The 24,600-nt window shown below is 32.1% G+C and overlaps 1 protein-coding gene across 3 annotated transcripts in view; it reads left to right on the forward strand.

Annotated features, from left to right (window-relative positions):
• LOC134683351 (eukaryotic translation initiation factor 4 gamma 2-like) overlaps nucleotides 1–24,600 on the forward strand; it is a 49,076-nt gene that overhangs the window by 1,106 nt on the left and 23,370 nt on the right. Inside the window, exons 2-15 of one of the 3 annotated variants that reach the window (XM_063542603.1) lie at nucleotides 1,603–1,732; nucleotides 2,231–2,377; nucleotides 2,768–2,870; nucleotides 4,005–4,115; nucleotides 4,770–4,836; nucleotides 7,341–7,433; nucleotides 11,194–11,363; nucleotides 12,003–12,113; nucleotides 17,222–17,293; nucleotides 17,631–17,763; nucleotides 19,812–20,027; nucleotides 22,027–22,328; nucleotides 22,955–23,041; nucleotides 23,655–23,737. In XM_063542603.1, coding sequence (XP_063398673.1) covers nucleotides 4,044–4,115; nucleotides 4,770–4,836; nucleotides 7,341–7,433; nucleotides 11,194–11,363; nucleotides 12,003–12,113; nucleotides 17,222–17,293; nucleotides 17,631–17,763; nucleotides 19,812–20,027; nucleotides 22,027–22,328; nucleotides 22,955–23,041; nucleotides 23,655–23,737 — 1,406 coding nt within the window. In that variant the 5' untranslated portion in view covers nucleotides 1,603–1,732; nucleotides 2,231–2,377; nucleotides 2,768–2,870; nucleotides 4,005–4,043. The other 2 variants (XM_063542604.1, XM_063542605.1) reach the window with 2 other exon arrangements.

Genomic DNA, 24,600 nt, shown 5'->3' on the forward strand with positions numbered 1-24,600 from the left:
CGTTTTATTTTGTGTTGAATAACACTTAATTATGTTTTGTTTAGTGTATTACCTATAAATTTGTTTCAAAATGAAGTGAGATTCTGACTACGTTTTTTTGTGTGCGTTGAATGAATTTTATCATGTTTTGGTTTATATTATAGTGTATTGCCAGACATGTGTATATATGATATGTGTATATATGTCTCTGGTATTGCTATATTTTATTATTTAATTGTTTCAGATCAAAGGGACCAAGCTGTTAAAAACAATTATCTTTTGTGTTTTTCATTTAAAATATTTAATATTTTACTCATACCAAGCTATAAATATATTCAGTATTTACATCAAAGCAATTAAAACAAAAATCATGATTTTTCAATTATTCAACTGGAATTTGAATTAAAATTGGGCGCGAACGTGTAGAGTGCGAACGGACCTTGGGTGCGAATGTGTAGGGTGCGAAAGTATATTGGGCGCGAACGGACCTGATACCAGAATTAGGCCGCTTTTCACCCAAATTAAAATAACATGACTTTTAAAAGTTCTTTTTTGAAAGGTTTTCATCCGAAATTACATGCACATTTAATATGATGTGAATAATTTATCTTTATTTACTGTATCCCAAAAATCCTTTTCCATTGTCATTACTGTAGCGTATTGCCATAAACCTTCTAGAGCTATAAAGAGTCAACTGTAATGTATAATTTGTAATAATGCTTGATTTAATTTTTCTAAACCATTGCCAATATCTGGGTCATTGTCAGTTGTTATATCCCTACATGAGCAGCAGTCCTTTTGTGCCAATTACTGTTTTTTAGGGGTGTCATTTGCGCCAAATTTTGTTTTCCAAATGTACATGTATCAATTGCGCCAATATTCGGAACTCATTTGCATCAATTTACCTGTACAAATATCTATCATAAATATTAATGATTAATATTTATTCCTATTTTTGGCTTAAAAATTATATTATGTTCGGAGATATTTCACCATCTGACAAGATGAGCATCTGGAGAGAAATGGCTTGAAATGCATTAGACAGTCTTTGTACAGAGAGAGAAGAAAACTTATTGCCACATATGTTGATGACACAGTGCTTTGTTCCCACCATCCGTATGGGCTGAAACGCTATCTACCACAAGACGTACCAATATGGAACAGAATCATTCCACAGGAATTATTACGAACTGTTTTATGCATTTCATCCCTCATGTTTGTCTTTTTGGCAATAACGTGAAGTTACAAGCTACTACATACATTAAATTGGGAAAAACCCATGCAACAGCAGTAAGAAGAAAGAATGTTTCAGAAAAGGAAATATTTGCCGTTTAAACTGCTGGTTCTAAGTCCGAATAATGGAAGAGGGAAGTCATTTTTCTTCTAATTGGCACAATCGTATGTTTTATTTTTGGCGCAAATGATACAATGTAATTTAAAACAGGTGGAGAAAACGTAGCATTGGGGAAAAAAGGACGCATTTTCAGCGCAAACGGATCTCTCCCCCTACATGTACAATATTTGTATTTTATCAAAATATTGAACAGTATTGTTTAAAATTGTTTAATCATTGTATAATTTGAACAAGCTCGTTATACATTTTTCTTTTATTGTTATTTTCAGAGACGAAAGCAGTTTTTTTATTTTATTTATTTTTTTGTTGTTTGCTGAAGTGTGATCTGTTAATAGAAACCAGCAACATTCTGGACGGACAGCAAGGACAGGGTGGTGCTTCTCCACAAGTAGGAGGAAGGTAATTTCTTTTAATAGTAATAATGAAAATAATATTTCATTATCAGTGATCTCCCCAGGTCCAGGATTTTTCACAGTGCTGTGGTAAATTTTTAATATCTAAGAAGGTGCTATTCGGCCCAGATTTTTAGGGCACTTTTTTTTAAGTGAAATTAATATATCCTTATAAAATATGAACCTATAAAGTTGTGCAATATTAAGCTATTTTGACAAGTTTTATTATTGGGCTGTTACCACATCTCCTAAAAATAAAATTCCACATATCTATTATAAATTTGGGGACATAATTTACATATTACATTAAGATGAGATGTTGCTTATAATTTTCTCTTTGGATTTATATGTCTACAGATTGCTTTTTGCCACTTCTGCTCAAAAAGGGTATATTGCGGTGAGATCTAATTCAAATATAATTGAACTTTACATTGCATGTAACATTATTGACCAATTTACAATGAAACTGGTTGTCTAAGATCTAGTAAACTGCTTTTTTTTACAGGGACGAGAGACCACCCCACTTAACTGGATCGGATGCTGCAGCATCCAAACTGCCTGCTAACAGCAGATGGATTCCTCCAAGTAGTTTGAAAAGAGATGTTCCAATTCTTGATGATAAAAATGATGCTACATTTCGTAAAGTTAGAGGGTTTGTAAAATATTTGCATTTTCAAGGTTAAATCATTTCAGAAAGCAAGAGCTGATGAGCTGAATATTTCCTATCTTGTGTCCATTACCTTTGACCACAATTTCAGGGTTCAGAAACTGTAATATAGGTAATCTTTTTGTGATCTATTCATTGGATTTTATTTGTATATTTTAGAAAACTCAATAAACTTACACCTGAGAAGTTTGATAAGCTATTTGTATATTTTAGAATACTCAATAAACTTACACCTGAGAAGTTTGATAAGCTATTTGTATATTTTAGAATACTCAATAAACTTACACCTGAGAAGTTTGATAAGCTATTTGTATATTTTAGAATACTCAATAAACTTACACCTGAGAAGTTTGATAAGCTATTTGTATATTTTAGAATACTCAATAAACTTACACCTGAGAAGTTTGATAAGCTAAGTTTGGAACTACTCAATGTAGGTATAGAAACCAATACCATTCTCCATGGAATTATTTTATTGGTAAGTTACAAAGGCCAGGTAATCTGTCTCAATATTTCCACTTAGTATTTAGACTTTCGACAGCATTCAGAATTATATTTAAACATTGGACAGCATTTAAAATTATATGCATATTATCAAACCATAGGAGATGTGTAAATTTACAAGTGGTATTAAACACCATTTTAATCATGTACCATTTTTTTTTTTTATTAATTTGGCCTCAAAGAATGAAGTGGAAAAGATTGATTCAGTTTTATTTAATTGGCTTGTATATACCAGTAGTTCATATTTAGATGAGAATTTATGAAATATTACTCTTCATTAATTTAAGAAAGAAGGTAAGTTATCTTTGTAAACAGTTGGAAATAAACGGTGGCATTTATTTTATTAATATCTTGTGCTTGTGGATGAATTGAATCAATTTCTATACACTGAGGCTGTGTATTTATTTCAACAAAAAACTTGCCATTATGAAGGAAGCATCAAAATTTACCCTTGTTCGTCTGTCTGTATGTCCATTTGCTAACTTGTTTTCCTCCACCAAATGTTATAAAACTTATACATAACGATGTATTACCAGAAAACACAGATCAAGATTGAATTCTGGTGGCATCAATTTTACCGTTCTAGAGTTTCGAGTTATGAATTTCGAGTTTCTGTTCTCTTACTCTAGTTTGCCTCAAACAAATCTTATGAAACTTATGCATAATGCTCTTTACCACAAAACACCTAGATCAAGATTGAATTTGGTGGCATCACTTTTACCGTTCTAGAGTTATACCACTTAACTAATGGAAAAATTGCAATTTTTTTCTTTTCCGTTCTCTAACTTAAGTTTGTCTGAACTAAATGTTATGAATCATATACACAATGCTAATACCACAAAACTCAGATCAAGTACAAATGTGGGTAGCATCACTTTTCCTGTTCTTAAGTTATGTTCCTTGAATGTTATATTCAAGAGGGGGGGCATCATATGTGTCCCAAGGACACATTCCTTATTTATATTCACTTATGCTACTAATATTGCTCATGGTTCATCTTAATGAAAAGTCCTGCTTAAAGTGTTTTCCATTTAATACTGAAATGAATGATTTTACAGTTTTACAATGTGAATTAACTTTAATATATTGATTGTTCATAAAATTTCAGATATTTGAAAAAGCTCTTGATGAACCCAAGTATAGTTCTATGTATGCACAGTTATGTCATCAATTATGTGAAGATGCACCAAACTTTGATCCCTCATCCTCTAGTGTAACTGTAAGTACTGGCAGATCATTGTAAAGAAGTTATTATAGGAGTATGAAGGAATAGCATAGCAACTCTTTAAAATAATATTGTTCATAAGCAGCTTATCCTAAGCTGAAGCTGTATTGTAATTGTAAGAAAGTAGTAGCTATGTCAATGATTATACCCATGCTGGTGGACACTGTTTTATCCCTGTATATTATCAGTCAATCACATTTGAGTACTACAAGATTTTACTCAAATAAGGTTTCATGTGAATGTGATGTAAATTTTGTACTGTAGATTTATTTATTTTGGTGGGTACCGTTTTTATTGGATCAAGAGAAAATTGCATGTTCTTGGATATTTAGTTCTATGTTTTTGCATAAGTCTGCACCCAAGTCTTTGGCAATTTCGTTAATAGTTGTACATTTAATTTCTTGCTTTACCTGTACCCACCAAATCCACGATGATTAATATCCAACAAATAATAAGGAATACACAGTAATGCATTTTCAGATATTTTTCTGTTTAACTTCCTGATTATGAATACTAAAAGCAAGGGTATCATAAGGAACAATAGATCACAATTTTACTTGTTGCAAATATTTACTTAAATTCATCTAATTCTAAATGTTAACCATTTTGTCATCTGATCATACTTTTAAGCATTTTTATTGGTTTCAGACATTTCGTCGCCTCCTTTTAAACAAGTGTCAAGATGAATTTGAAAACAGATCACGAGCTACAGAAGGTAAAGTATATCTTTGATGGCCTAGAAATGTTGTAATGATGAAACTAAGTTTTTACTGAAACCTAAGAAAAGTTATCCTAGAGTTATTTGGCAGATACGTCAACATTTAGGTTCAATCTGTGATTAAATTTTTTTTCCCCGCCCTAGGGGCATTTGGTTTTACCTGTACGTCCCTCTGTAGGTCCCAAAATGCACACTGCTTATTAGCACAAAACACAGATCAAGTGTGAATTTTGTTGGGGTCATATAAACTGTTCTAGAGTTATGCCCCTCAACAAATGGAAAAAATTGCATAATTTTTCATTCCAGTTCTTTCACTTTAGTAAGCCTCAACTGAATGTTATGAAACTTATACACTATGCTTGTTACCACAAAACACAAATCAAGTAAGGGTTGGCAAAGTATTCACCGCCTGAGAAAAACCAGGCGGGATTTCCTGGGTTTTCTCAGGCTGGGCAATACTCACAGAAATGGGTAATACTGGGCAATATGATTTTTTAAGCTTATTTCAACACAAAAGAGCAAAGACTTGTTGTAGTTTCATATTATAGCTAAATATATACATTTTATACAGATAACCATCGAGAGTCATTTCTAGATGATTGAAAATACAATTTATTCTTTTCTCCACTACTTCTATGTAGGCAGAATACAAAATCTGAACATCTGAGGATACCTTTTAAATTTCCATTTATTGTTTCAATAATCCAAACTTTAAACAAAATGCATTTTTTAGCAGTGTTTATGTAAATAATAAATTAAAATTTCTATACAATCATTTGCTAAATAAACACCCTACAGGGTGAAATCATTATAACTTATAGAAATAAAAAGGCTGATATTGTTATATAAACATATCTATGTCCAAATCTGAATAATTACTTATTAATTAGTGATGTACATATAAATTATGCAAAAGTAATTTTTCTTACATTTTCTTGTTGATTTTTCATGTAAGTTATATACATTTAAAAACTGATAACTGATTTCTTTGAATATTGTTAACAGTTTGACCAATCTAGACAGGAGGGTGATTTAATAGACTTTTATGAGAATTATTGAGAAAGGCCTTTTCCATTAATATTTGTCTAGTATGAGTCTACATGTTTACTTGTCTCATAGTTGCTAGAATAGTACTTCTTCAAATGAACAATGTATACACTTGTATTATTAGATTCTCAAACAAGTTATTTATAAATCAAAATGTGTTTATAAATATCATAAATGTATTGCATTTGAGTTTGATCACTGAATCCTCTTTAAATTCAGTTCAGTATTTCATATTACCCAGTAATGCCCATTATAATCCAGTAAAGCCCCGGTTTTCCCAGTGTTTCCCACTGGGCTGGGCAATACTTATAAAACCCGGGTTTTTGCCAACCCTGGATCAAGTACAAATTTTGGTAGAGCTACTTTAATTGTTTCTTCAGTTATGTCGCTTTATAGCTTTATATAATAAGCAAGAAGAGGCATCATCTTTGTCCCATGGACACATTCCCCATTTATTAACATGATATGAAAGAAATTGAAGCCAAGAATTTGATACATTTTGGGCTGTCCACTGGCATCAATGGGATTATATATAACAGCTTTAAAGTAACGTTTGATCACTCTCATGTTTAAATGCTTTAGTGACTTTGGTTAAGTTTTACATTCAAATTCCAGTGCTAAGAAATGTAATTTTCTATAGCTTTGTTGTCTGGTTGGACTGATTTTTCACAGAATTACACAGGTTGGAATAGAAGATATTTTTTTGGTCTAGACACTTCATGTCTATATTTTTTTTTTTAAATATGAATAAGAATGTACTTTTTTTAAGGCTCTATTAATGTGTATTGTGTAAGATACAAAGCATGCAACTTATTAATTCCCTCTCACTAATATGGAACCAGCTAAATATGGTTCTGAGTAAGGAAATAACTGATACTCATTAATATAAAACTTGTGGATATTTTTTATTATTGAAAAAGTTGCTCCAGGATAGCTTTCACAAAAATGAAATCTAGAGAACATTATTATTATGCAGCATTTCCTGCAATAACTGAGCTCACACTTTTGTCCATCACTGGTCATAATGAATACTTACCAAACTGCAATAACAGAGCTCACACTTTTGTCCATCACTGGTCATAATGAATACTTACCAAACTGCAATAACAGAGCTCACACTTTTGTCCATCACTGGTTATAATGAATACTTACCAAACTGCAATAACAGAGCTCACACTTTTGTCCATCACTGGTTATAATAAATACTTACCAAACTGCAATAACTGAGCTCACACTTTTGTCCATCACTGGTCATAATGAATACTTACCAAACTGCAATAACAGAGCTCACACTTTTGTCCATCACTGGTTATAATAAATACTTACCAAACTTTTTGAATTTGCTGTATTTGTTATAGTAAAGTAAGGCAAAGTACTAGCATTCTAGTAAACAAAACAAAGATTTCTTGTAAGTTGAAGGTTTAAGTAATTAGTATGTTGATATATTTTTTCAGCTTTTGATCGTAAAGATGGACCCCTCACACCTGAAGAAACTGAACAATATCACCTGGCCAAGAGGAAAATGCTGGGAAATATCAAGTTCATTGGTCAGTGCATCATATATTTTATGACACCTTGTTCAGAAACTTCAGATATTTTCCTACTCTCTCACATACATTTTTAATGGAATGACTTCATATTTGGTATTGGCTTAAGTTTTCAGACATAAACTGTAAGCTTAAATTTTGAATATATTGATTGGAAATTTTCCATCCCTAATTTTTCAATAATTCTGAACACAATGACTTTATTTGGTCAGCAATTCAACAAAGGAAATTTAAAAGTAAAAATATCTTTCCAGTATCAAAATCAATTTTCCTGATGTGGTCTGCAAAGAGTGCTGAATATGATATAGATGTTTTTTTTTACCTGGTGAATTTTTGACATTTTATAATGTGTACAAAATGTACTTAGGTCAACGGTTTTACACCCCAATGAAGTTACAAAAAGAAGCATTCAATTCTTAAATTAATTCATTATTTTTTTAAGCTGCAGCTTGCTGTATAACTTGTTAATTATATTTGAGTGTAATCTCAGTGTATGACCATGCACATGAATTGTTCCTGCAGTTATGAGCCATTTCTTTGTTTATCTTAGAGGCTCACATTCACAGTGTTGGACCTTCAAATTTAATCAACTTCAAAGATTTTAGTGTTTCTTGCTTAAAGGGAAAATTCACGATTTTTTACTTATGGTTTAAATATGTTCATTATGACATAATATATATATTCACAAAGTTTTATCGCTATATGTGCAGTAATAAAGGAGAAATTCAATATTTAATGAAAAAATATTAACTACTTCCTGTAGGTCGTGACGTTTTCTCCTGGTTTTTGCATGCCGGGATTTAAAATACAATCATTAAAAGTCTTGGTTTTTAATCATATTTTAACGTTATCGTAAGCGCGCCGATGACTTATGCTTTATCTAAATAACCATCCGATAATAAGAAGATAAAACGCACAGGCGTTCAATTGTACATATTCATGAGATAAATTTTCTATGTTAAACGTATATATTCGAATTATTTTTGTAGACAACACAAAAAGTTATAAATTTATTTTTAATTAATATATTTTCGGACTGATAAGGTGAACAAAGTAAAGTACAATAATCTGTAAAGACAATATTTTTGTGTACTCTTATTGACCTTTTACTATCTCTGCTATGACTTGGTTGATACGATGTGTGTATTCACGGTTCTGTGGCAATACTCGTAGATGGCTTGTTGAAAGGTAAATTGTTATTTGCACTTCGGTATTTAACCATGCCTCTCGGGCACACCTTGCCAGGTGTGACTGTCTATTCGGATCAGTGAATTATAAGACAAGAGAGCATTCAATACACATATTTAAAATATATATTCAAGTTGGTGACAAATAAAAATTGATCACCGTGGAATTATTTAATTATGTTTGGTGCTATTATTTATTTGAATTCAAATAAGTTAATTTACTAAGAAATACACAATTTTCGGTTAAAGACGGGAAACTTAAATCATATGTCCGATTGAAATGATTTACACCTTTTGACCTTGATTGATGTCTAATAAAAAGGAGAACTTAGAAATTATTAATAGCTTTACCAAAGTATTTGTATTTGTCTTTATTAGGCAAATAAATGAATGAGAAGGTCACTTAGATTTAGACTTTTAAAAGCCACGTATAAATTAATAACTGGAACTCATTGAAGATAACTCTACCGAAGCTGAATATAATATGAACGAATAAAGAAAAAATATTTTTCTACTTGAGAAGTTTTAAAAAATTGACAGCAAATTTAAGGTCTTCTTGGAATGGAATCGAAAAATTACGAATAGATATTCTTTATCAAGTGTGAAAAATGTCAACCAAATTTAATCATAATCGGGGACGTCCTTATTAAAATAGTCTTCGTCTCACAACGTATAATACTTAATAACTATTTGACCAAAGATGTTTAAAAACAAAAGACAACGAATTTAATGTCATCTTTCCCTATTTTTGAATGTAACTATAAGTCTGTTCAACTGGCAAGAATACCCCTAAAGCGGACAAATATCTGACAAGCAGTTTATTCTTTAAATTTGCTGTCATTGAATATCAAGAAAGAAAATAAATCCCGAAAATGATTTGAAACTTTAATACTCAATAGCTGTCCTATAAAATATTCACATCCCTCGGGGGTTATTAGTGTACGTCCAGTTGCATATGTCGGAACAATTGTGGTGATGACGAATTTCTTTCTTTATTCGAGAACAATCTAATTGATATATAAATCTGTGATTTTACTATGTTCATAACTTCGATGAACCAAAGCAAGTTATAGATAGACCTGTATTTTAATCAAATTGGTCCTCTTCTTCTTCTTCTTTTGGTATACAATAGTCTATCGAATTGGATGATTACATACTGTTGGTATACGTGGACTAGTCTATTTACAAAACTTTTACCCCAATTTGCACAAAATGTATGTTTCTTTCTTATGTTCAATGTATACATGTATATATTTTAAATTGCGCTGTAGTTCCGTAACTTTCTATCCGGGCGTATAAACGAATCGTCGACAAGTGCGCACATTTTTTTAATCAACATTTCTGGAATGATCCAACTATGTCCTTTACTATTGACAACGAGTAAATATTACATTTTCCCAGAGACATATAATACAATTATATGTTTCTGATTTTCCCAAATTAACCCTTGGAAAAATACGTATATTTGTATATCTTCAATTTTTTTTTTTTTAATTTTTTTTTGTATAATTTTTTTTTTTATATAAATAATATTCTTTACACCAGAAATTTTATTTATAAACAAGCGTATCAGTTAAGTTATGACTAGTATATTATATCACTTTCGGACACGCAAGACAGAGATGTATATTATACATGCACCTGATAGTTCAAAATGGAAAGTTATAAGTTATCGGCCGTGTACACTGATCAATACCTACAGAAGTGAAACGATGCATGAACCTGCAAGCCCGACAGGAAATCGCTTGAATACCTGGACGTGTCACCTTACACCCCTCACAATACCTTTGGGAGTAATGCCTTAAGCCATGCGGGTGATCAGTGGAGCGAAGATCCTAATTTATTTGAATAAAGTATATTACTTTAAAGAATTATGAACGAATTAGATTTTCGAAAACAATTTTCACGGAACACTTATTTATGATTTGAACTTTGACTTTTCAACTAATTCTAATATTAACAGTTTAAAAACAACAGACTATATGGTTATTTAAAAAAATAAGAACATTTTCCATATCAAGTTAGTTAGTCAGATAAAACAACCGTACGATTGACAAGATATCGACACGTAATTAAGACTACATCGGTTACTGTAGTTTTGTTTCTTTGAGGTTTATAGACATACCGTGATTTTTATTTGGACAAAATAACAAAATGGCGGAAGGCAGAGAACTGATACTCAAAATTTAAAATCGATGGTGATCTCTTATCTAGCGGAATAAAACTTTAATATTTATAAATTTGAGCATTTTTATACAGAATGGACATAATATCAATTTTTGATTTTTTTGCGAAGTTTCCCTTTAAAGCTATGTCTTAGAACATGTAGAATGTTTGTTTTGAAAACATTTATTTGGCTTAAACTCCTTTAATGTACCTTCATTTTGATTTGAATTTTATTTTTAGTTATAACTTTATATACTTCTTTTCATAATTATATAAATTACCTTTGCTATCTAAATGCCTAATTTTTATTGATATATGGATGAATCTACAAATTAACTATAAAAATATAAAATTATTATAATATATTAACATGTTTTAAACATTCATGCATACATATTTTTGAACAGGTGAACTTGGTAAACTTGAAATGTTACATGAAGGAATTCTACACAAATGCATTAAACAGCTTTTGGAGAAGAAGAAAAGTGTTCCGATCAGAGATATGGCAGAAGACTTTGAATGCCTCTGTCAGATAATGAGAACCATTGGCCGTCGTCTTGATACATCTAAGGCAAAGGTAAGAAGAGTGTTTAGATCTGAGATATGGCAGAAGACTTTGAATGCCTCTGTCAGATAATGAGAACAATTGGCCGTCGTCTTGATAGATCTAAGGCAAAGGTACATTTCTTATCACATTACATTGTCAGATAATGAGAACAATTGGCAGTCGTCTTGATACATGTAAGGCAAAGGTACATTTTTTTTCACATAACATTGAAACTATTGTTGGAATTTATTTTCAACCTACACAAAAAAAGTGTATCAACATAATTGAATTAAAATTTAGAATTTTACACCTCCTTTCTCTTAAATGGGCTTGTACTGGGGAAAATCTTAAAAAGAGTAATGAACTTTTATTCTTAAAGAAGTTAAAATGGCAAAGCAACAAGTTACCCAAGACCAGAATTTTTACATCACCTGGGACGAAAGTCAGTTACACAAGACTGCAAAGAGGATGTTTGCTTGATAGCAGTAAAGCATGAAACAGAGATTTTGTAAAACTGTGTGTCTATTTTTGTTAGTATTTGTCATGTTCCATTTTTAGATAAAAATTAAAAGAATTTATTTAAATTAAAAAAATAGTTTGACAGGGAAATTCTGAATTAGTAAAAATCAGTAAGGACATGCTAGGATGATAATTTATTTTTTGTTTCAGTCATGGATGGACCAATACTTTGAAAGGATTAGAAGTTTTTCAATGCATGATGAATTACCTTCAAGGATTAGATTTATGCTTCAAGATATAGGAGAATTGAGAAATAATAAAGTAAGTCTCATTTCAAGATATAGGAGTCAGGAGAATTGAGAAATAATAAAGTAAGTCTCATTTCAAGATATAGGAGAATTGAGAAATAATAAAGTAAGTCTCATTTCAAGTACAAAAATGAAAATAAACAAACAATTATAGTTGACTACCAGTGTAGTGGTGTTAAAACACCAATAATCAATGAATCAATCTTTTATTTTTTGTCTTGTGTTAAACACCAACAATTAATGAATCAATCTTTTATTTTTATACGACCGCAAATTTTGAAAAAATTTTCGTCGTATATTGCTATCACGTTGGCGTCGTCGTCGTCGTCGTCGTCGTCGTCGTCCGAATACTTTTAGTTTTCGCACTCTAACTTTAGTAAAAGTGAATAGAAATCTATGAAATTTTAACACAAGGTTTATGACCATAAAAGGAAGGCTGGTATTGATTTTGGGAGTTTTGGTCCCAACATTTTAGGAATTAGGGGCCAAAAAGGGCCCAAATAATCATTTCTTGGTTTTCGCACTATAACTTTAGTTAAAGTTAATAGAAATCTATGAAATTTTGACACAAGGTTTATAACCACAAAATAAAGGTTGGGATTGATTTTTGGAGTTTTATTTTCAACAGTTTAGGAATTAGGGGCCAAAAAAGGGCCCAAATAAGCATTATTCTTGGTTTTCGCACAATAACTTTAGTTAAAGTAAATAGAAATCAATGAAATTTAAACACAATGTTTATGACCACAAAAGGAAGGTTGGTATTGATTTTGGGAGTTTCGGTCCCAACAGTTTAGGAATTAGGGGCCAAAAAGGGACCCAAATAAGCATTTTTCTTGGTTTTCGCACCATAGCGTTAGTATAAGTAAATAGAAATCTATGAAATTTAAACACAAGGTTTATGACTATAAAAGGAAGGTTGGTATTGATTTTGGAAGTTTTGGTCCCAACAGTTAAGAAAAAAGGGGCCCAAAGGGTCCAAAATTAAACTTTGTTTGATTTCATCAAAATTGAATAATTGGGGTTCTTTAATATGCCGAATCTAACTGTGTATGTAGATTCTTAATTTTTGGTCCCGTTTTCAAATTGGTCTACATTAAGGTCCAAAGGGTCAAAAATTAAACTTAGTTTGATTTTAACAAAAATTGAAACCTTGGGGTTCTTTGATATGCTGAATCTAAAAATGTACTTAGATTTTTGATTATTGGCCCAGTTTTCAAGTTGGCCCAAATCGGGGTCCAAAATTAAACATTGTTTGATTTCATCAAAAATTGAATAATTGGGGTTCTTTGATATGCCAAATCTAACTGTGTATGTAGATTCTTAATTTTTGGTCCAGTTTTAAAATTGGTCTAAATTAAAGTGCAAAGGGTCCAAAATTAAACTAAGTTTGATTTTAACAAAAATTAAATTCTTGGGCCTCTTTGATATGCTGAATCTAAACATGTACTTAGATTTTTGATTATGGGCCCAGTTTTCAAGTTGGTCCAAATCAGGATCTAAAATTATTATATTAAGTATTGTGCAATAGCAAGTCTTTTCAATTGCACAGTATTGTGCAATGGCAAGAAATATCTAATTTCACAATATTGTGAAATAGCAAATTTTTTTTTAATTAAGAATTATCTTTCTTTGTCCAGTATAGTAAGCAAGAAATATCTGCAAGAATTTTTTTTAATTGGAGTTATCTTTCTTTGTCCAGAATCAACTTAAATCTTTGTTATATACAATATACAATGTATATTCACTTTTTACTACCAACTGATAAATTTGAATAATCTTTACCATTCAGTGATAACAAGCAGTTTTTTTACATCTTAATATTTTATGATGTATTTAAATGAGTAGTAATTGTTGCAAACTCCATTAGAATATTTTAATTGAAATTAGTTTTGGAATAAGGGGAAAGGGGGATGTGATTAAAAAATTGGGTTCAATTTTTCTCATTTGAAATTTCATAAATAAAAAGAAAATTTCTTTAAACATTTTTTTGAGAGGATTAATATTCAACAGCATAGTGAATTGCTCTAAGAGAAAACAAAAATTTTAAGTTCATTTGAATACATTCATTCTGTGTCAGAAACCTATGCTGTGTCAACTATTTAATCACAATCCAAATTTAGAGCGGAATCCAGCTTGAATGTTGTGTCCATACTTGCCCCAACCGTTCAGGGTTCAACCTCTGCGGTCGTATAAAGCTACGCCCTGCGGAGCATCTGGTTACATCATGTTTTTAAATGAGTAGTAATTGTTGCAAACTCCATTAGAATATTTTAATTGAAATTAGTTTTGGAATAAGGGAAAGGGGGATGTGAATAAAAAATTGGGTTAAATTTTTCTCATTTGAAATTTCATAAATAAAAAGAAAATTTCTTCAAACATTTTTTTGAGAGGATTAATATTCAACAGCATAGTGAATTGCTCTAAGAGAAAACAAAAATTTTAAGTTCATTTGAATACATTCATTCTGTGTCAGAAACCTATGCTGTGTCAACTATTTAATCACAATCCAAATTTAGAGCGGAATCCAGCTTGAATGTTGTGTCCATACTTGCCCCAACCGTTCAGGGTTCAACCTCTGCGGTCGTATAAAGCTACGCCCTGCGGAGCATCTGGTTTGTCTTGTGTTAAACACCAATAATCAATGAATCAATCTTTATACGACCGCAAATTTTGAAAAAATTTTCGTCGTATATTGCTATCACGTTGGCGTCGTCGTCGTCATCGTCGTCGTCGTCGTCGTCGTCGTCGTCGTCGTCGTCCGAATACTTTTAGTTTTCGCACTCTAACTTTAGTAAAAGTGAATAGAAATCTATGAAATTTTAACACAAGCTTTATGACCATAAAAGGAAGGCTGTTATTGATTTTGGGAGTTTTGGTCCCAACATTTTAGGAATTAGGGGCCAAAAAGGGCCCAAATAAGCATTTTCTTGGTTTTCGCACTATAACTTTAGTTTAAGTTAATAGAAATCTATGAAATTTTGACACAAGGTTTATGACCACAAAAGAAAGGTTGGGATTGATTTTGGGAGTTTTGGTTTCAACAGTTTAGGAATTAGGGGCCAAAAAAGGGCCCAAATAAGCATTATTCTTGGTTTTCGCACAATAACTTTAGTTAAAGTAAATAGAAATCAATGAAATTTAAACACAATGTTTATGACCACAAAAGGAAGGTTGGTATTGATTTTGGGAGTTTCGGTCCCAACAGTTTAGGAATAAGGGGCCAAAAAGGGACCCAAATAAGCATTTTTCTTGGTTTTCGCACCATAGCGTTAGTATAAGTAAATAGAAATCTATGAAATTTAAACACAAGGTTTATGACTATAAAAGGAAGGTTGGTATTGATTTTGGGAGTTTTGGTCCCAACAGTTAAGGAAAAAGGGGCCTAAAGGGTCCAAAATTAAACTTTGTTTGATTTCATCAAAATTGAATAATTGGGGTTCTTTAATATGCCGAATCTAACTGTGTATGTAGATTCTTAATTTTTGGTCCCGTTTTCAAATTGGTCTACATTAAGGTCCAAAGGGTCCAAAATTAAACTTAGTTTGATTTTAACAAAAATTGAAACCTTGGGGTTCTTTGATATGCTGAATCTAAACATGTACTTAGATTTTTGATTATGGGCCCAGTTTTCAAGTTGGTCCAAATCAGGATCTAAAATTATTATATTAAGTATTGTGCAATAGCAAGTCTTTTCAATTGCACAGTATTGTGCAATGGCAAGAAATATCTAATTTCACAATATTGTGAAATAGCAAAATTTTTTTTAATTAAGAGTTATCTTTCTTTGTCCAGTATAGTAAGCAAGAAATATCTGCAAGATTTTTTTTTAATTGGAGTTATCTTTCTTTGTCCAGAATCAACTTAAATCTTTGTTATATACAATATACAATGTATATTCACTTTTTACTACCAACTGATAAATTTAAATAATCTTTACCATTCAGTGATAACAAGCAGTTTTTTTACATCTTAATATTTTATGATGTATTTAAATGAGTAGTAATTGTTGCAAACTCCATTAGAATATTTTAATTGAAATTAGTTTTGGAATAAGGGGAAAGGGGGATGTGATTAAAAAATTGGGTTCAATTTTTCTCATTTGAAATTTCATAAATAAAAAGAAAATTTCTTTAAACATTTTTTTGAGAGGATTAATATTCAACAGCATAGTGAATTGCTCTAAGAGAAAACAAAAATTTTAAGTTCATTTGAATACATTCATTCTGTGTCAGAAACCTATGCTGTGTCAACTATTTAATCACAATCCAAATTTAGAGCGGAATCCAGCTTGAATGTTGTGTCCATACTTGCCCCAACCGTTCAGGGTTCAACCTCTGCGGTCGTATAAAGCTACGCCCTGCGGAGCATCTGGTTACATCATGTTTTTAAATGAGTAGTAATTGTTGCAAACTCCATTAGAATATTTTAATTGAAATTAGTTTTGGAATAAGGGAAAGGGGGATGTGAATAAAAAATTGGGTTAAATTTTTCTCATTTGAAATTTCATAAATAAAAAGAAAATTTCTTCAAACATTTTTTTGAGAGGATTAATATTCAACAGCATAGTGAATTGCTCTAAGAGAAAACAAAAATTTTAAGTTCATTTGAATACATTCATTCTGTGTCAGAAACCTATGCTGTGTCAACTATTTAATCACAATCCAAATTTAGAGCGGAATCCAGCTTGAATGTTGTGTCCATACTTGCCCCAACCGTTCAGGGTTCAACCTCTGCGGTCGTATAAAGCTACGCCCTGCGGAGCATCTGGTTTGTCTTGTGTTAAACACCAATAATCAATGAATCAATCTTTTATTCTTTGTCTTGTGTTAAACACCAACAATCAATGAATTAATCTTTTATTCTTTGTCTTGTGTTAAACACCAACAATCAATGAATCAATCTTTGATTCTTTGTCTTGTGTTAAACACCAACAATCAATGAATCAATCTTTTATTCTTTGTCTTGTGTTAAACACCAACAATCAATGAATCAATCTTTTATTCTTTGTCTTGTGTTAAACACCAACAATCAATGAATCAATCTTCTATTCTTTGTCTTATGGGAATTTTATTTTTTATTATGTCATTATATTTTTTAAATGAACTGTTATTTATATTCCAGTGGGTTCCAAGACATGTTTCTAAGGATAATGGACCGAGAACGATAACTGAGATACGTCTTGAAGCATCTGATGTAAGAATCACAACTTTCATTTGTATAACTTCTGAATATAACATACACTTATAAGTTTGGATGATAAAGGAAGTAAATATTTCAGTGTTTACAGTGATCTGATTTTGTATCATAATAATTTTGTAAATTTGTATCACTAAACATTCATATTAAAATCACTTCTGTTGAGTAAAATGAAAAACATCATATCCCAAAACCTGACATTATCTTTTGTTTGTATGTGAGTAATTTTCAGAAATAGAACTAGGAGTAAATTTTTTAAATCTTTTTTTTTATCTTACAAACTGATCATAATTGACCAATGCACTATAACCATTGATAACTTGGCTATTTTCAGGAATTTGGTGAGTACATTCCAACCAAACAAGGAAGATTTACAGGACATGGACATATGAATGGTGGACTGCCACCACAATGGGGGAGTAACCTGACAGATCTGTTTGGAATGTCAGGACCAGGAATGGTTATGGGTAAGTTGTACATATGAATGGTGGACTGCCACCACAATGGGGGAGTAACCTGACAGATCTGTTTGGAATGTCAGGACCAAGAATGGTTATGGGTAAGTTGTACATATGAATGGTGGACTGCCACCACAATGGGGGAGTAACCTGACAGATCTGTTTGGAATGTCAGGACCAGGAATGGTTATGGGTAAGTTGTACATATGAATGGTGGACTGCCACCACAATGGGGGAGTAACCTGACAGATCTGTTTGGAATGTCAGGACCAGGAATGGTTATGGGTAAGTTGTACATATGAATGGTGGACTGCCACAACAATGGGGGAGTAACCTGACAGATCTGTTTGGAATGTCGGGACCAGGAATGGTTATGGGTAAGTTGTACATATGAATGGTGGACTGCCACCACAATGGGGGAGTAACCTGACAGATCTGTTTGGAATGTCAGGACCAGGAATGGTTATGGGTAAGTTGTACATATGAATGGTGGACTGCCACCACAATGGGGGAGTAACCTGACAGATCTGTTTGGAATGTCAGGACCAGGAATGGTTATGGGTAAGATGTACATATGAATGGTGGACTGCCACCACAATGAAGGAGTAACCTGACAGATCTGTTTGGAATGTCAGGACCAGGAATGGTTATGGGTAAGTTGTACATATGAATGATGGGCTGCCACCACAGTGGGGCAGTAACTTGACAGATCTGTTTGGAATGTCAGGACCAGGAATGGTTATGGGTAAGTTGTACATATGAATGGTGGACTGCCACCACAATGGGGGAGTAACCTGACAGATCTGTTTGGAATGTCAGGACCAGGAATGGTTATGGGTAAGTTGTACATATGAATGGTGGACTGCCACCACAATGGGGGAGTAACCTGACAGATCTGTTTGGAATGTCAGGACCAGGAATGGTTATGGGTAAGTTGTACATATGAATGGTGGACTGCCACCACAATGGGGGAGTAACCTGACAGATCTGTTTGGAATGTCAGGACCAGGAATGGTTATGGGTAAGATGTACATATGAATGGTGGACTGCCACCACAATGAAGGAGTAACCTGACAGATCTGTTTGGAATGTCAGGACCAGGAATGGTTATGGGTAAGTTGTACATATGAATGGTGGACTGCCACCACAATGGGGGAGTAACCTGACAGATCTGTTTGGAATGTCAGGACCAGGAATGGTTATGGGTAAGTTGTACATATGAATGGTGGACTGCCACCACAATGGGGGAGTAACCTGACAGATCTGTTTGGAATGTCAGGACCAGGAATGGTTATGGGTAAGTTGTACATATGAATGGTGGACTGCCACCACAATGAAGGAGTAACCTGACAGATCTGTTTGGAATGTCAGGACCAGGAATGGTTATGGGTAAGTTGTACATATGAATGATGGGCTGCCACCACAGTGGGGCAGTAACTTGACAGATCTGTTTGGAATGTCAGGACCAGGAATGGTTATGGGTAAGTTATACATATGAATGGTGGACTGCCACCACAGTGGGGCAGTAACCTGACAGATCTGTTTGGAATGTCAGGATCAGGAATGGTTATGGGTAAATTATACCTATGAATGATGGACTGCCACCACAGTGAGTCTGACAGATCTGTTTGTAATGTCAGGATCAAGCATGGTTATGGGTAAGATGTACATTATTCTGAGAGATCACACAGGAACCAATAATTGTTAGAAACAAGTCATCGGATATTCTCATTACTAGCTTTCAGTAAAATGTTTAGTACAATCCAGTATCAAGGGCCGTGAGGATATCAATTAAGAAATTTATGAATAATTTTAAATGTTGACAGCACAATTGAATTTTGACAACTCATACCTTTTATCTATTAAACTTATATTCTAATTTATACATTTTATTTATTGAAAAACATTAAAAGCAAATTTGTGAAACTTAGTTATAGCAATTAGTAAGCTAAGAATACATATAGATTGTTAAAAGAACATAAGAATTTAAAAATGCACATTTAGCTTAAAATTGTGTTTGCAGGTCAAAATGTTAATTTTTAATTTGTACATTTCAGGGACAATAGGCACAGGGACTGGACCGGGGGTTATAAATGATTCACCAGGATACATGCCCAAACAAAAACAGGGATATGTCAACTACAACAAACAAAATCAGAACATGATGGGAAGGACAGGGAACCAGAGACAGAATGGTACGACAGGTAACCAGTCAGGGAGACTGTCACCACAAGCTCAACCTACACAACAGCAACAACAACAAAGAAAACAAGGTATAAATACCACCACTAAGCGAATCTTAACATTTCTAAATTTTCTGAAACAAGGACTTTGATTGTATCAATTATATAGTCCATAGAATCATTTGGCACTTAAATTTGCTGCATAATCTTCCTGGGCAAATATCTATTAGGTTTCAACTTCTAAGACCACTCAGGCACAGAAGCCCTTCTCTAACATCTAAATGGCTTATTGGTTAAGTTTGAGTTGTTATGTTGGGTCTGTTTCACAGAAACTATAAGCAATAGATCATTGATAATACTGATTCTATGTTATATTTGTATTATAAGTTTTAACTTTGAGACTTCCAACTATTTTGCCTGCTTTACTGATCATGATCATTAAAGTAGGTAACATATATCATTGTGTGCACTCCTGTTTCCATAAGAAAACCCTACATATGGGTTAATTTGCACATACTTTTATTCTTATATGAAATTTAAAAAGAAAAATCCTCTCAGTTTACATTTAAATTGATGCTACCCTTTTTTGTTTAAGATCATTTTTATGCCCCACCTAAAATAGTAGAGGGGCATTATGTTTTCTGGTCTGTGGCTCCGTTCGTCCATCTGTTCGTTCGTCCGTCGGTGCGTCCGTTCGTCCTGCTTCAGGTTAAAGTTTTTAGTCAAGGTAGTTTTTGATGAAGCTGAAGTTCAATCAACTTGAAACTTAGTACACTTGTTGCTTATGATATGATCTTTCTAATTTTAAAACAAAATTAGACTTTTGACCCCAATTTCACGGTCAACTAAACATAGAAAATGAAAGTGGGAGTTACAGGTTAAAGTTTTTGGTCAAGGCAGTTTTTGATGAAACTGAAGTCCAATCAACTTAAAACTTAGTACATATGTTCCCTATAGTATAATCTTTCTAATTTTAATGCCAAATTAGATTTTTATCAAATTTTACCTTCCATGGAACATGTAAAATGATAGTGCGAGTGGGGCATCCGTGTACTTTGGACACATTCTTGTTTAAGAATGCATTTTAGTAAAAGGACATCCCTGGTGGTTGTTTAAACTACAAATAAGTGTTGGAAATCTGTCTGAAATTTAAACTTAAGGATTACACAGGGGTTCTTATTTTCACAATTGCATTGAAATAGCATTTGTCCTGTATGTCAGCATCAATTTGTTTTTGGTGATGACAACGAATCCAACATTTGCTTTTCATCACCACTGTACACCACATATACTTATATGCTTATGGCTCTGGTCTGGCTGTAATTTAACATCCTAGAATTTAGATTATTATATTCATGTAGATTCTGCCACTGTATCGAGTGTGATACGATATTTATCCACTCAAGACAGTTAAATTTTCAAAATTAAAACTCCAGGCTTGCAGAGCTTTTTAAGTATTTAAACTTTTAACTGTCGCAAGTGAATAAATATTGTATTGCACAAGATTTGGTGGTGGAATCTGTTTGTCTAACAATTTTTAAAAGAAATGCAGACAAATCCAATCCTTCTACAAAAAGAGGTGCTCTTTTCATCCATCTGACATCATCAGGTATGGTCACCTCTTTCATGATGTCACAATAGGAAATTCAGAGAAAAGAGGGAAAATTTGATGTCATAATTGATGATAATTGACTTTTGACCAACGAAGAAATGAGTTCAAACAAACCACAGGTTGATTAAATGAAAATAATCAATGGGTCAGAAAAAGGATAAATCATGGAAGAATTGGAAAAATATTTATATATATGATTATCAAAATTATTGTGTCAATTATAAGAATTATTGTAACATATTACTTTGCTCTTCATGTTCCCTTTATTGGAATAAAATCTATTTTATTGTACACATATAATTGGCATCAGCTGACATCAATAAAATTTATCTAAAATCTTTATCTAAAATGACAGTGACTTGAATTTATAGGAGATAGTCATTTGAAAAATTTTAAACTCTTTTGGGAGATTGGAATTATATTCAGCTCAATGTTAAAATTTGTATTTGTTTTTAATTTTTATTTCTGTATTTAAAGCAGGTCAACAGAGTAGGGATTTGCCACCAAGGTTTGCTGCAAAACTGACACAACCCTCAACTCAGATAACAGCGCCATCTACCAACAATCAAGTGCCACCTATGGCCATGATGAATGGTGTTGGTGGATCCTATCCACAAAAAGAGGAGATCAGTTTAAGGCCTGCCAAAAACTTCAATGTGTTCAAACCAACATCTCCCAGCAATTTGCCACGATCTGCACAGGGGATGCCACCTTCAAGTCAGATGAGTAAAATGGTAGTCACACCACCAGAGCCACCAAAGCCACTGCTTAATAAACAGGTAAAAGATGTCTTCTAGATAGCATGTTTGACAATAGAAAATTCTAACATAGCTTTTCTCATTACAGTTAAAAGATTGTCATTGTAAAATAATATATGGTGTAGTTCTTGAAGTTAAAAAAGGTAAATATCTTGCTATAGGTTTACTCTATTTTATAATAATTAGGAAGATACCATAAATCATAAATTTTATAAGGAATAAAAGACAAAAGGAAGAATATTAATCCATAGACCACAATAATGACTACTGTAGATTAAGCAAAAAAGAAGCAAAAAAAAAACTGATGATAAACATCGGAGCTCTAGAATCATAAACTGTTTCTGCTCTACTAGTTTTAACAACTCTTGGTTCAGTAGTTTTCCAATAAGCCTCTAGCAAGGATATTCTCTTAAGGTATGAAACCTCTGGTATATCTTATGAACTGGTAGACATGTACTCTGTATTATTATTTGCTATAATTATAAAGGGAAAGAACTGAGAAGACTAATTTGATTTTCTCCCTTTGTATCCTTTATTTGATCTTTGCAATAATGAATTGAATATAAATAAGCTGAATTAATTATAATAAAACATATTAATTTTGTATCTTTATTGTCCAGGTAACATTTACATTTTGTATATTTTAGCAACCAATTACTATCAAGCAGGAAAAGGAGAAACCTAAGCCTGTTAAAAAGATTGTACCTAATAAAGAAGAGGTGGACAAGGCTACAGTAAGTGACACATCATTTTACATTCTGATCTATTTAATGTAGGAAAACTTAATTACAACCCCTGTAAATGTACTGTTGAATGGATTTTTACTGCCAACTTGAAGGAATATTGGGAATAAGCTGACTTTTAATTGTACTTGAAGAAATATTAGGAATAAGCTGACTTTAAATGCCACATAGTAAAATGGAAGAAGCTGATTTTTTAATGCCACCTGGGAGAAATACTAGGAAATAACCAAACTTTTAAAGCCATCTGTGAGAAATATGGAATGTTATGTTGATATACTAGAAAATATCTGACTTGATTTCAATTCATGAAGCAATTTTTTAATTTCTTGAGAATTTTTTGGGTGAAATTTGCAAGCACATTATGGCATTGAGTTGATACAAATTGTCTTCTTGTTCTATGTTTTGTCAAGATGAAGAAATGAATATGAATATATTCTTTTTTCACTTTTCTATGCAAACGTGACAAGCAACAACAACTTTATATGTTATTAGTTTTATTTTTCAATGTATCAAGATTTAGTAACTATTTTACACTTTTGTTGTTTGAAATATTACTAAGAGTGTTGTTAGATGTAAAATGTATGATAATGTTGTTGTTTTTCAGACTAATATTCTGACAGAATATCTGGAGGCTGGTGGATGTAATGATGCTCTCAATACATTTAAAGATCTTAATTGTCCAAAGAAGTGAGTGCACTTTTCTTTTGACAATTAAATGCAATTCCATATGATTTATTTTCCAGTAGTAATTCTTATTATAAGTATTTCAGTTCAGAAATAAAAAAAGGACCATTCTGATAAAGTTAAGTTATAGATAATGCATATTTTAAGGTTTTTCTTGTCGTAGAACACACCCCAAGTGTTTATTTTTTTAACAATTTTAATTGAATCAAATGAAAAATTCAGAAAGATTATCTTTTGAATAGCAATACATTTTATTAACAAATAATCAGGATATAATTATATACCCTCCGCACCCGACCCTTTTGTGAGTTACGTTAATGTTATTCAGTAGAATATAAGATCATCTTATTAGTTGATCATTTGATAGAGTAAAAGGTATACATAAATTAAAAAAAGTTAAGAACTGACGTGCAGAAGAATATAAATACATGTAGGTCACAGTATGATTTCCTATTCAGTGTGTATGGTCCTGAACATGCATGAAGTATTTGCCACTGGACGTTAAGCAAGCAACTAAAAATCAATCAATCTATTCAGTGTGACTCAATAAGATTTTCAAAATCTTACTCAAGAATATGTTAAATCTGACTTTATTTTATGAAAGTCTACATTATAATCATCTCACATATATGATCAAAACTTCATGTTATTTGTTTCTAAAATTAAAATGCGGGCAATGACGGTTTCTTTTACACCTATCATCGATTGAACTTTAAAAAATTTTGAGTAAATTATAGAATGCATTTTTATCAAGGAAAATAATGACCTCACACAGGTCATATATAATAAAATAATAAAAACAGTTTCATTAGTTCTTTGTATTAAATTCTTTGTGAAAAAGTGCTAGAGTATTTATTACCTGGTAA

This window comes from Mytilus trossulus, chromosome 9 (genome assembly GCF_036588685.1).
Source record: "Mytilus trossulus isolate FHL-02 chromosome 9, PNRI_Mtr1.1.1.hap1, whole genome shotgun sequence".
NCBI lineage: Eukaryota > Metazoa > Mollusca > Bivalvia > Mytilida > Mytilidae > Mytilus > Mytilus trossulus.